Below are 14226 nucleotides of genomic sequence, written 5' to 3'. Positions count from 1 at the left end.
GGTTGGACACAGGGGCTTGGAGCAAGCTGCTCCAGTGGAAGGGGTCCCCGCCCGTGGCAGGGGTTGGAGCTGGATGAGATTTAAGGTCCCTTCCAATACAAATCAGTCTGGGATTCTATGAACCAGCTGCAGAGTTTGCCTTCCACATCAATAGCAAAAGGCCATTTTTACACCAGTATCAATTTAACACTCATTATTTAGTGCAATTTCACACTGATGTGAAACCAATGTCCTGCAGGCTGCTGCCAGCGAGCAGGGCACTACCACCCATTCACCCTTGCGTTGCTCCATCCACAGCCACTCGGGGAGTGCCTCCACTCCCACAGCAGCCACGGAACTGCTTCTCAGGGCAGGGGAAGGGCTTAACTGCGCTTTCTGGGGCCAGAGCAGCGCTTAGCACAGCTCACTACCAGCCTGGGTTAAGCTTTACATCCATCATTCCCCCGCAGGCGTGGTTACCGACCGACCCGCGGCGGGTGCCTGCGCTGGCAGCAAGGGCCTTGGGATGCAGCAGGGCTGCTTCCCCTCCCAGGGCCTGCAGGGGCCAGGGAATACGGACCCCAAAAGCGTCACCAGGCTGTAGGCCCAAGGAAAACCGCAGCGCAGAGTCAACCGTTAAGGGGCTGCGACCCCTCCGCCCAGCAGGCCCCAGCCCGCAGCCATCTTCCCGCCACCCCCCCACGCAAACCCGCCGTGAGGCCGCGGCAGCACGGGCCGCTCCGGAGCCCCGCGGCTCCCGCAGCACCGGCCCTCGAAGAAAAGGAGGAGGGAAAGCGGCGGGGAGGCCGCCGCAGCGAGCCCGGGGCCCGGGAACGGGCTGCTTCCGCTGGGCCGCGGCTGGGGAGGCGCCGCGCCGCCGGGGCGGAGCTGCCCGGGAGTCCCGGTGCTCGGAACGAGAGAAGCGGCCGAGCGGAGCGGGCCCGGCCCCGCAGCCTCACCGCGGCCTGCAGCGCCCGACCCCAGCGTGCGCCGGTTGTGCCAGGCCCAGAGGCCTGGGCTTTGCGTAGAGCCTCCTACCTGGCTCCACCAAGGCTGCTCTGGGCTAGTTTCTAGTGGCATCCCCGCCCCCTTGCCCCGGTTATATGTCCGGGGCAGGAGGTGCGGTTCGGCGGGTGATGAGGTCCACCTGCGCGGAAAGGCCTACATCCCCGCCCCGGGGCGCGGCTCAGGGTCGGTGTGGCTGCTGCGGGTCCGGCAGGTGGGGAAAAGACATTTTTTTGACAAAGTCCACCAAAAAATACTGGTTTGTGGGCAGTAACGTAAGAATTAGAACTCCCGTTGCAGCCCTGCACCTTGGCTTCTCTGTAGGCACTGAAATGAGTGTGGCTGCTGACCAAAATCCAGCTCCTCTGGAAGAAATATGCAGATCTTATGACTGAAATGTGCTTTTTACAGTTACCTAGGCTTTGTTCTGCTTGTACTTTGGGGCTGGGTGGTGAAGGGCACCAGGCAAAGGCTGGCGGCATTGAGGAAAGAGCCTTTTTCAGTCTATGAAAAGTTATGAGTAGGGGTGGGAACAATGACTTGCAGCAGAGTTTGTGGAGGGGGGAAGCGCTTGGCAAATACAATTCCCAAAGGAGGAGACCTGGAGGAGGGAAGTGGGAGTGAAATGTCAGAGGAAAGTGGGCTGTGGGGTGAGGTTTGTTTGAGGTCCTTAAAGCCAGGACAAAAAAGTGCCAGTAAAGTCTGCAACAAAGAAATCACTGATTTTCAAGGCAGAGAATCTTTGTGTGAACGTTCATCTGCGTTCCATCAGCAGAAGGTTTATTGATGTTGTTGTATTACAGCTCCCGTCCAATTCAGACTATTCTATGATTTTGTGACGAAGCTATCACAAAATGAGGAATCCACTTGCGAAAGATCAGAACAATGATCACAGACTCATAAAAGAATTAGGGTTGGAAAGGACCTTACGATCATCCAGTTCCAACCCCCCTGCCATGGGCAGGGACACCTCACACTAAACCATGGCACCCAAGGCTCTGTACAGCCTGGCCTTGAACACTGCCAGGGATGGAGCATTCACAACCTCCCTGGACAACCCATTCCAGTGCCTCACCACCCTTACAGTAAAGAATTTCCTTCTTATATCCAATCTAAACTTCCCCTGTTTCTGTTTGAACCGGTTACCCTTTGTCCTGTCACTACAGTCCCTAATGAAGAGTCCCTCCCCAGCATCCCTGTAGCCCTCCTTCAGATACTGGAAGCTGCTCTGAGGTCTCCACGCAGCCTTCTCTTCTCCAGGCTGAACAGCCCCGACTTATATAAAGTCATTACAGAATTCTGGAAATCCTTCTTTTCTTTTCCTAGGGAATGAGTGTTGTAAATACAACAGCATCGCGTTAGTGATTTAATCTCATCTAAGAAAACATAAAACACAGTCCAAAACGCAGAAGTTTGCCCATATACTTTTGCAGTAGTCACACTTGGTGCAGGTTTACAAAGAGCAACCGCTCACATCGGTGTGCAATAGGACTGAGACGCTCCTGCTGGTTTTGGAAGTAGTATTGTTAACGTGGCACCTAGTTTCCCTTTTGCTTTCTGGGCCGTTAACTTGGAGTCTCTGAAGGAAATGTAAGCAAGGAATGTTTACCACCCTGTCTCACTTTCTTTACTGTCTACACAGGCAGAGCATTGACCAAAAGTCGCCGTTGGAATTGTTCCCAGATAGTAAAAGTGTCCAGAGCTTCCACACCACCCTGCTAATTGCAACCTGCAAACATAACCAGTTTTGAACAAGAGGGGAGTGAGCTGTGAATCTGTGTGATCTGTGGAGGATGAATAACAATGAACAGTGATAAATACAGATCTCATTATATGAACATCCTATTGAGGGCGTTTCATTTAAAGCAGGGAAGAAACTGTTGCAATAAAGGAAAAAATAAACAAAGAAGTGTTCCTCGTTTGTTATAAGTTGCAAAAAGTTACAGGCTTTTGGTTCATGTTTTCTTTTTTATGCCTTTGGAGTTCATTCTTCTGACTTAGCGTTTCATTAGCTGCTAGTGAACAGCGGATTCACACTATTGTGTTACTGTGTGATGCCGTATGCAGAAAAGAGAAAATGAAGTTTCTCACTAGTTCAAATGAAGTCCAGATTAATGGTCACATAAGAGGCTCTGCCACTGCGTGCCCCATACAGATATAGTGGCTTACAAAAAATTAGGTGAAAGACCTCTTCCCATCCATAAGCTTTGTACTGGATGGGATGCCCTAGTTATTATTTTAGAATGTAAATATCAAACTTCTGAAACCCTGATTTATTTCTTTGTCCCTCAGACATTTAAATTCCAGTGTTTTGATGTGAATTAACAGGAAGGAAGGTGGAGTTTTCTGCAGTCTCTACAATCTCCCTTTCCTAAATTATAAAGGGTAGATTTAGATTAGGTATTAGGAAGAAATTCCCCACAATGGGGTGATGAGACATTGGAACATGTGTCTAGAGAAGCTGTGGCTGCCCCATCCCTTGCAGTGCTCAAGGCCAGTTTGGACACAGGGGCTTGGAGCAAGCTGCTCTAGTGGAAGGTGTCCCTGCCCATGGCAGGGGGTTGGAAGTGGATGAACTTTGAGGTCCTTTCCAACCCAAACCAGTCTGGGATTCTATGATTATTAATTGTTTTTCTGCCTTTTCATCCTTTAAGTTATCAATATAAAGATCAGCTTTGCAGGTTGGTCTGGTTTACTTCAGTTAAGAAGGAACAATCAACCTATTGACCAGGGTGGGCATGGGGAATGTTATCATGTAGTGCTGCTTAAAAATAAAGCTTGAGTAGAAACAAAGTCCCTGAAGAACTGCACATACATGCCATCATTATATGAATATCATTATAATATATGTATAAGTATATGTAAGTATTCACTTGAATACTTAAATAGGAGATTCTAAAGGACATCCACATTGAAGGTGCAAGTAGACCTAAGCTCCTGTTGCCTTTTCTCTGAGCTATATATATCTGAGTAACAGCAGGAGGGTGTATCTAGCTGCTTAAAGCATGAAGTTGTCTCTCTGCCATACACTTCTCTCCACATCTGACCTGGGATTAGATCAGGTGGAGTGAGTCAGGTTCTGCTTGTACCTGTCCTGTGAGTAGTGAGTGGCAAGAGAAAGGGTAAAGTAGTACATGTGCAATAGTTTCAGTTGACAGAATTTTTCCTTACTATTAGCGAATGTTGGTGTACAGTTTCAGCATGTTGGCAATTTCAGTCTGGTATTTATCTCTTAGAAATGAATTTATTTTATATTTAAATATTAGAATGCCACATTAAAGGGAAACAGTGCTAAAGGCAATGAAATCTTCCCTCTGTCCTGATGTCCTTAACTCAAAAGTAACTGGTTCCCCAAACTTTATTATGAGTGGAAACCTCCCCAAAATATGTATTAATCTTTCCTGACTCCTCTCCCAAGGTGATCTCCTTATTGCCTGAAGCAAGAAAATTGATTATCTTTAATATGATTTTAGTTGGCGTTATGACAGGTTTGAATAGGAAATGTGAAATCTCCAGACCTTCTTAAAACCCAGCATCCTGGGGTTTGGTAGAGTGTCCACAAATGTCTGTGTGCACTAGGAAGGAGAGTTTCTGTGTGCTGTTTCTGGCTTTTCTGCACTGTGGATTGAGTATCATACACTTCTGTTAGTAAATGAGGTAAAAATGTACTCCTGACTAGTTTTCACCCTGCTCTCAGAATTATGAGTATCTTATTCATATCTCCTCTAATCTTTCTGCTGTTCACATTCTGATCTTTGTTATTTTAAGTAAGTGTCATTGCAATTTCAACTACTGAGCTTTTGAATTTCCATTTAATTTGTCCTTTAACAACAAGAGCAAGGCTGAGGAGACTGTTCGTAATGAGATCCATGGTGGATGGTCGATGACATCGGTGTCAATAGAACATACATATATGTATATCTTCCCTTTCTTGCGTAGTAAGCCTGTCCTCCTCCTGCAGTTGCTATACATTGTCAGGTCTGCTGTTAAATTAGCTCTGAGAGCCCTCTTCCTGACAGTTTCCAGCATTCAGTTACAACACATGAAAGATGGTTGGTTCAGCCTGGAGAGGGGAAGGCTCCTGAAGGGGAGACCTTAGAGCAGCTCCAGTGCCCAAAGGGGCTGCAGGAAACCTGGAGAGGGGCTTGGGACAAGGGCCTATAGGGACAGGCCAAGGGGAATGGCTTGAACCTCCCAGAGGGGAGACTGAGCTGAGCTCTTAGGCAGAAGCTCTTCCCTGTGAGGGTGCTGAGGCACTGGCACAGGGTGCCCAGAGAAGCTGTGGCTGCCCCATCCCTGGCAATGCTCAAGGCCAGCTTGAAAGGGACAAAATGCCTTTCTAGTCACAGCACATAGATTTGCTCTGAAATAAACCATGTCTTAAACCAATCCGTGAACTTCAGGGTCCAAGGATGTAATGGGGTGGGACAGAAAACTGAAAAAGGAGGCTTTTATTAAATGCGTTGAGATATGAATTCACAAATATTTCAGCCTGGATTAAATTCCTTGTTAAGGACTAACCCCTGAAAGCAGCTACATTCTGCAACATCTGCTGGGGAAGAGAGACTTGGGCACGGGAGCTGCAACTACCCTCTGCCTAGCTGGAGAGAGAAACAGATGGAGTCTCAGGGAAGATGTAGAACTGAAAATCACTGTGATTTGGACCTCACTTGTAGTTCTTTAATTTCTCCCTAGAGAAAATTGTCAGATTGGAGCACAGGCATAATATATTTCTGCCTTTGTGTGTATGTGCCTTACTGAGTCAGAATCTGGCCTCGATCACTTCCTATGCTCCGGTGACCTCTCTGCTTGAACCTCCTCAGCTGTGAATAAGCTCAGTAATGTAACCTTGTGTGGTTTCACTTGAACAAGTAAATAAGTCTTGCTTTTCACATTTCCAATCACTAGGAAAAAAAGAGCAAAAGGCTGAATGAAACCAGAAAGTGTGATTTTGTTTACCAAGACTCTCGCATTTTCTCAACGACAGGGATGTGTCCTGCAAATTCAAATCTGGTAATACCAGGTCAATACAGAGCGAGCTGTTTGATCTGGGCATGTTTTGTGCTGGCCCTCAAGGAGTGTATGTGTATGTGAAAATCACTCTGAAACTGGTTTCAAATTGGGTTTTTAATAACAGAAATAATGTCTTATACAACAGTTTTGTTTGCAGCACATTTAAGGGGGTTTGTCCATGTATTTTAATCGGCATGAAATGCTAAGGACCATGGACCTTGGTCACTGAGTGTGGATGGGTCTATGAGTGAAAGCGGTCCTGGGGACTTTAAAGGGAGTTAAATTGTGATGATGTGGGATATGGTCTTTATGTAGGAAAAGAGGTCTAAAGGATAGTTTGAAGAAGGGTGGTTTTCTAGGGCTCATTCTTGAGTCTGGGTGAGAGCAGTTTGGATATTTGAGGGTCTGCTGCTAGGAAAATGTAGAGACCTCTAAGACTGACAGAACCACAGCCTGGTTTGGGTTGGAAGGGACCTTAAAGCTCATCCAGCTCCTGCCCCTGCCACAGGCAGGGACCCCTTCCACTGGAGCAGCTTGCTCCAAGCCCCTGTGTCCAATCTGGCCTTGAGCACTGCCAGGGATGGGGCAGCCACAGCTTCTCTGGGCACCCTGTGCCAGCGCCTCAGCACCCTCACAGGGAAGAGCTTCTTCCTTATATCTAATCTTAATCTGAATCACTGGTAATGGCATATCCTTTCCAATGGCATCTGAGATGATTGACATGGCTACCTCAGTAAAAGGAGAGTATTTTCCTTGTGAGCAGTTTGAGGCTCTGCAGTTAATCTCCACAATTCTTGACATCCAAGGGAATTCAGGTAAAGATTTGTACATTTTCTGTTGCCTTCATCTCTGGAATAGCTTGTAACCCCCATGAATAAAACTTTTCCTCTCCCTCTTCCCCCAAAACATTCTCCAAGCTTCTTTGATTCCAAATGTGGAAGCATGGACTCCTCTCTATTAAAAAAAGGGAAACAAGAAGTAGGCTAAGAGTCGGGATATATTGAAGAGGAATACAATGGTTCCTGTGCTGGGAGAGGAAGGAAATTGGGTGGTTCGAAGTGTAGAATAACGGGTGAGTTAAGCAAATGTATTTTAGTAGGCAAATCATTTTTTGTCCTTATGAAGAAGCTTGGCATTGGGAGAAATATGATTTCCTGTAATCAAGGTGCTTGGAGTTGTTTGACAACCACTAATGCCTTTAGGGAAATCTAGTAGCAAAGCATATAAATGAAAGGGGTATATTAGCCGAGATTGGCTTCATTTTCTTTAGGGCAAACCCATAAAGAGTTATGGCATTTCATATGCCCTCCTTCAGTTGGTTTAGTTATCTCCTGGCTATTCCAGAAGTTTTGGGAATATGCTTTGACAATATGGGTGAAGCCAAGCAGTATAAATTTTATCTGTTGTGCTACAGAGAAATTTGTGTGGTAAGAAAGGTCATAAATGTTAAATAAAAGGAATTTTTGGTCAATATGGTCATTGATATATCTCCTGTTAAGTGTGCCTGGAGTCCTATATTTAGTGGAGCTTTTGCAGCTATTGCCAAACTCCAGCAAGTTTCAAGCACTTCCAATAGTTATTGCAGCAAAGTTTACAGCATATATATTTTCCTATTGACACGTTGTGCATATTTGCAATAGAACATATCCTTCAAGTGACTGGGTTATTTTAGCCCTTCTAGAGACGTGCCTCATCCCTGGAAGTGTTCACACACCGTGTAGACTAGGCCCTCAGTGACATGGTTTAGTGGTGGCCTTGGCAGTGCTGGGGAATGGTTGGACTTGATGATCTTAAAGGTCTTTTCCAGTCTAAATGATTCCATGATTCCGTGATTCTGTCTTTGTAATCATCATAAGTTATTTGAAAAAGTATTCTTAATAATTCTTTTCCTTTGGAATGAAGATTCCTCCTTGTGTTCCTTCCTATGCCATGAGCAGGTGAGGTGCCAACATTATGTGTGCCATTGCGTTGGCAGAACTCACGGCATCAATTGTTACGTAGGGGCCAAACTGATCCCAAATGATCCCGTGTGTTTAGTGGGAGGCACTGGAAATTACATCAAGTTAATTCCTTTTGGTCTTTCTAGCCAAGCTCTGTGTGTGTGTAAGAGTGTGTGCATTCTATAGAGTCACATATTGCATTCTTAGAAACGAATCCGCTTGAAGTTGCTCCTAACCCACCTCTTGCATCAATGGAAATGGGTATTACAATTGCTGTGCTGAAACGTGCGCTCAAATGCATTGGGAGTTTGATACTATTTTTCAAAGTGCCAAATAGATAATGTCAGAACGTTTCTGAAGTGGGGTACTAACATCAAGATATACTGCACCAATCAGCTAACATAAGGCAAAGTACAGTGTAAAGCTGTGGATGTAGGAGACTACGGCAGAATTTCCATTTTCATTCCCTATGTCAACAGCTTTGTAACTTACCTAGTAGATTGTTTTATGTTTTCCAGACATATTCTCAGTAGACTACAAACACTACATTCAGCTCAGCCTTCAGAACCCAAAGAATTAGATATGCCCTAGTTTATGAAATGGATGTTTATGAAAGTATCCTTTGTTTGAATTGCTCAAAAACCCAACATGAATTCAAACTTTGACAGCGTAAGCAGAAAATAAGAGGGCCATAGTGATCTCCCAAATGTAGCCTTAACTATTGAGGTTCTCATATTGAAAATGCAATTTGCTGTCTAGATGTTTATGAATGTCTTCAAATTCCCTTTCATAATAGCCCCTTTTTGACAGGCCTTTTTCAACTCTGAAATATGAGAAGAAAGGTTGCTGCAGAATGTAGTATATACCATTATAGGAGGTACACCTCTGTCCCTCAAGCCAACAGCACTGTTTTGGAAGTCAGCGATGATATATGCATGTGTAGGAGGTTGCAGAGCCCAAGATCCATTGCAGGGAAGCAGGATTCTTTTACTCAATCACTCTTTGGTTCAGATGCTAAAATACGGTGTGACACTTTAGGGAGGGAGGCTGTCTATGTAAAATGTATGAATTCTGTCTGATTTTATAAACCCTGTGTATACCTGCAGCCCTGTGTAATCTTCAGAGTGCTAGCAAACCTCATCACATTGCCACTGAAGAGCAGTCCAAACTGCTAATATTGAATTACTCACTACAGGTAGAAATGTGTCTGAGCATCTACATTAAAGGAATCCAGTTCCCCTGAATCATCTGAGTGCATCAGCATTAGCGTAGCAGGGCATTCAACACAACAGAAACGAACACAGAGCAGGAAAGTAGGTGCAAACCGTAGACTGGTTCTAGCTGTTGTTACTCCTGTTTTCACACTGTCCTTGTGCTGTGGTGAAAACCTGATGCCAAGTGGTTGTGTTCTTGGGCAGCTGAGGGAAAGCAAAGAGTCTTGGGCAGCTGAGGGAAAGCAAAGAGTCCCTTAGGAGCTTGAGCCTGGGGTGTGAACCTTGATACACAGATGGAACTCCCTGGTCCCAACCAGCCAAGGGCCCAAGCTTGAAACCCGTGTGGCTGCCAGAGGGGAGCCTAGAAGGGAAATCTGATGAGTACTGGGATATCTGGAGGTTGCCTTACATGCATTTTTTCCTAAGACCTCATCTCAATTTCCCCTTGGGCAGGTTAAAGCCATTTGCCTACAGGCCCTTGTCCAAAGCCCCTCTCCAGGTTTCTTATAGCCCTTTTAGGCACTGGAGCTGCTCTACTGTTTCAGGGAAATCCTGATTTGAAGTTGTAGCAGAAATACTTGGTATAACGCTCTGGTGCCATCCAGCATCATCATGTTCTCCAGGATTGCTCTTTGCTGCTGCAGCATTCCTATCAGATGTGCTAGTGAGATTCTCCCTGCCTTTTTCTCTGTTCCCTTGATCACTCATTGCTGCCTTTTTGTTTTCTGTCTTTTGGGGGCATCTTTTTCTCCAGCATGTTTTGGACAGGTCTGCATTTAATGTTCAGTTCTGCTCATAATCATCATGTTGAAAAAAAAGCTGGCAAATAAGCAACTTCATCGTCCCATCACAACATTCATTGTATTGGTAATAAAATGTGCCTTTTCTTGGTTGTTGTTTTAGAGTGAAAGAAAAGAAACAAGGGACTGCTGTATTGACAACTCAGAGAAGTGGTTAATGATGTCCTAGTTAAGGATGTAAATGCACTGCTGTCAGTAGGACAGCTTAGCAAGTAACTCTATAGTAAGTATACTCTTAGCTAGTAACTCTATACATACTTAGCTAGTAACTCTATACATACTTCTCTAAGGAAAGCATATTTAAAGGGTGTTTCTCTATGGGACTGGAAAGGCAAAGGGAAAGGCAGGAAGAAATGCAGCTCCTTGCCAAGTAGTGCTAACAAACAGAGGCAGGAGCCCTGTTCAGCTACACTGATGTACCTTCCACTGGAGCAGCTTGCTTCAAGCCCCTGTGTCCAACCTGGCCTTGAACATTGCCAGGGATGGGGCAGCCACAGCTTCTCTGGGCAACCTGTACCAGCATTTCACCAACATCACAGGGAAGAGCTTCTTCGTTTCTAACCTGAACTTGCCCTGTTTTGGTTTGAGCCCATTACCCCTTTTCCTATCACCGCAGTCCCTGATGAAGAGCAGGCACATCTATTCCCTGTTAGCTAAGTCAGTTTAATCAGACACATTAAAATGCCAGCTGACCTGCAACAGGAGAAAACAAAATTGTTTGTGACATTAAGCACCTTAACATGAAATAATTCAAGTTAACCTGGAGCAGACTTTAAGCGTAAGCAAGTCCCTAGATGGGGAAGGTAGAAATGCACGCGCTGGAAAGGTCAGGCATCTGCTGAAACCTCCGTGTGCTCCCAGTTCTGACAGCACCGAGGTGGAGGCAAAGGCAACTCCAGAGCAAGCCTGAGGAATAGGGAAGGAGGTGAGCTAGTCAAAAGAGAAGTAACATTTATATTGCAATACTGCTTTAAGGATCCAGGAAGCAGAAGGAGCTGAGGAACAACTTCTCTATTTGCGCATCTCTCAAGATGCTTCCTTCAGATCACTGCCACCCCCTGCCTGTTTTTAGCTTCAACTGGCCTTTCTAGAAGTGCAAGAAGAAAATCAGCATTGTTTAATTCAGTGTAACAGCTAAGTAGTTGTATACTGAGCTGGAACACAGATATCATTTTGATTAGTATGTTGTTCCAATGCTGGACAAATACAAATGTTTCTCTTGAGTCCAAGGATATTTTTAATGCTGCTTGTTCGATGTTGTTTTCTGTTGCTTGCAGCTCAGAATGCATCCTTCCCAGAATCCTGAAGCTTGTTCTTTTTAGTTTTTTTAAGGGTATCCTGTCAGGTTTTAAATACAATCTTTTCATGTTGCCAGGGAATCTCTTTGATCTGCAGATGAGAACTGATGAGGTGCAGCTTCCTCGTTGTTGAACTTTGCCAAGAGTTCCGAGTGCGTCTGCAATTGAACCTGTCACATTCCTAAAATCAGGAAAATAAGATTCCTGACGAGGCTTTTTGAAGCCAACTTTTCCTATTGTCCATAAAGCAAAAAGCCCAGAACAAGATGTCTGTGTTTTAGCAGCATAAAGGTGAATGAAGTAAATAGGAACAGTTTGATTATTATGTTCCTTGTTATATTTATGTAGTAATAGCTGCGAAGAAAGTTATATTCCTCTTTCTCTGTACCACATCTTCATGGGGCAAGGGAGCTGCTTGCCCTGTGAAGGATAGCCTGGACATGCACATATTGCTCTTGCAGGGGTCTTAAAATCCTTGTCCTGAAAAGCACAGTGTACAGTGATGCTGTAGGATGGTCCAGAGGGACTGGAGGAGGTCTCCAGGTCATTGCTCTGCCCCAGGCAGGACCAGCTCCACATTGGACCGGGCAGCTCAGATCTTTATCCCATTCGGTGTTGGACCCTCCAAGGATGGGGACAGCCCATCCACCCCAGGAAGCCCATCTTGAATCCTCTGCCCTCCTGGGGAGAAAGTTCCTTCTGAAGACCCAGTGCTTTGGGTGCCTCTTGGTGCCTGAACTCAGGAAACGCATGTCCCTTGAGGGGAAATAGGCCTTTTTAGTCAATTCATATCAAACTCTCTGGTTAATTCATATCAAATTACTCTTAGGGAAGGCTGGACGGGGCTTGGAGCAAGCTGCTCTAGTGGAAGGTGTCCCTGCCCATGTCAGGGAGTTGGAACTGGATGAGCACTATGGTCCCTTCCAACCCAAACCAGGCTGGCATTCTGTGGTTTTATGAAGTTACACAGTGCTTGGCTGGAGGAGGTATCCTAACATTAGTTTCCAAAACAGCATAGCTCCTTCAGATTTGGAAGAGACATACTTTTTAGTTTAACTGATGCTTGAATTCAATAGCTTATTTCAGGGTATAAGTAAATAAAACACCATTCACACCGTGGGATCAGCATACTAATTTCTGGCCAGATCTGAAGCCTTTTCCCAAGGCAAAATACAATTAAAGCCAGGCAGAACTTGGCCTGAGTGAGCACTTCAGCATCTGAGCTGTGAATTTGACTTTTCTGCATTTTTATGATTTTTATACGGTAGTAAAACTATTTCTCCTGCTGGTGATTTTACATTGTGCTCGGTATTGAATTCCTCGCAGTAAAGGCTTAACCTCTTGAAGCTTAATCGTATATAGGGTGCTATCCAAAGAACTTAATTCTTATTGGGATAACAAGTTTAAAAATATATATATTTTAAAGCACATCCATGACATTTTTGTTAACCTGGTGATCTGGCAGTAACAGGGAAGGATGAAAAGCAAAGAACAGGCTCAGATCTAATCTGACCCAACTCATTGATTCACTCCCTGACCTTGGGTAAGCCTTTTGACCTGCCTGTGCCTCAGTCAACTCAGCTGGAAAATTGGGTAAAGAGCAGAGCCTGTTAGAAAACCATCTTCAATTTGAACAAAGATTTCCCGGAGACCCCCAAAAAGAGAGAGCATGGCCGTTTTGTACAGACAGAATTGATTGAGGGCTGCACAAGAATAACATCCTGAGCGGTGGGATACCACGGATGACATCTCATTCGTCGTTCGGTGGCTGGGTGGTCTCTGTGTCCACTTTTCATATGTCCAGGGCTGTGTTTTCCCTTTCACAACGTTCATCTGGCCCTGTCTGTCTTCTATAGGAATGTGGCTTAAATATTGCACAAGTCTAAGAAGGTGCTGGGGAGTAATTACTGTGCCTGTTTGGCTCAGAGGCAATGAATTAAATTAGTATCCCCTAGATTTATCATGACCTATAGTGGCATCACATGCTGCTGTAGCCATAAAACAGAAAAATGGAATCAAGTCTTTATGCAAGATTCAGAGCAATGCTTTGATCAGGTATTAAAACAGGCTGTCCAGGGCAGTCCTGGAGTCATCATCACTGGAAGTGTTCATACACTGTGTAGATGAGGCCCTCAGTCCCGTGGGTTAGTGGTGGCCTTGGCAGTGCTGGGGAATGGTTGGACTGGATGAGCTTAAAGGTTTTTTCCAACCTCATTGATTTTATGATTCTTTCCACTGTGCCCCTGCTCTCCAAGCCAGGTTTGATGCCATCAGTGTGTCACCAGCAGTGCCCATAAGTACCAAGAGGAAGATGCAGGCTGCAATAGTATTAATAATGCTCAACGCAAGACCCGTTTGCCCTGAGGGTGCATGAGGTGTGCCTGCAACTGGGACCATGGGGTGGGCTTTGTGTCCATAGAATCATAGACTGGTTTGGGCTGGAAGGGACCTTCAGGCTCATGCAATTCCAACCCCTGCCACAGGCAGGGACACCTTCCACTAGAGCAGCTTGCTCCAAGCCCCTGTGTCCAACCTGGCCTTGAACACTGCCAGGGATGGGGCAGCCACAGCTTCTCTGTGCACCCTGTGCCAGTGCCTCAGCACCCTCATGGGGAAGAAATTCATTATCTCTAACCTGAACTTCCTCTGTTTCAGTTTGAACCCATCACCCCTTGTCCTATCACTACAGTTCCTGATGAAGAGTCCCTCTCCAGCATCCTTGTGGCCCCCTTCAGACACTGGGAGCTTCTCTGAGGTCTCCACGCAGCTTCTCTCCTCCAGGCTGAACAGCCCCAGTGTTCTCAGCCTGACTCCATATGGGAGGTGCTCCAGCCCCTGATCATCCTTGTGGCCTCCTCTGGACTTGCTCCAACAGCTCCATGTCCATCTTATGTTGAAGACACCAGAACTGCACGCAGTGGTCCAAGTCCTCAATGAGATCCCTTCATCCAGAGCTGCTGCTGCTGCAGCATCCCTG

The 14226-nt window shown here is 45.6% G+C and overlaps 1 protein-coding gene across 4 annotated transcripts in view; it reads right to left on the bottom strand.

Annotated features, from left to right (window-relative positions):
- MGMT (O-6-methylguanine-DNA methyltransferase) overlaps positions 1 to 1205 on the bottom strand; it is a 148845-nt gene extending 147640 nt beyond the window's left edge. For 2 of the 4 annotated variants that reach the window (XM_061346748.1, XM_061346749.1), the window contains exon 1: positions 939 to 1205. In XM_061346748.1, coding sequence (XP_061202732.1) covers positions 939 to 1059 — 121 coding nt within the window. In that variant the 5' untranslated portion in view covers positions 1060 to 1205. Of the gene's footprint in view, positions 1 to 459; positions 675 to 938 lie in introns of those variants that run through there. The other 2 variants (XM_061346750.1, XM_061346753.1) reach the window with 2 other exon arrangements.
- Between the last annotated feature and the right edge of the window lie 13021 nt (positions 1206 to 14226).

The sequence above is a fragment of the Neopsephotus bourkii genome, unplaced genomic scaffold, assembly GCF_033783945.1.
Source record: "Neopsephotus bourkii isolate Nb327-2 ecotype Australia unplaced genomic scaffold, CSIRO-AGI_Nbou_v1 NB_274, whole genome shotgun sequence".
NCBI lineage: Eukaryota > Metazoa > Chordata > Aves > Psittaciformes > Psittacidae > Neopsephotus > Neopsephotus bourkii.
The sequence above is the reverse complement of the archived record's forward strand: the minus strand, read 5'-3'. Positions and strand labels throughout refer to the sequence as shown.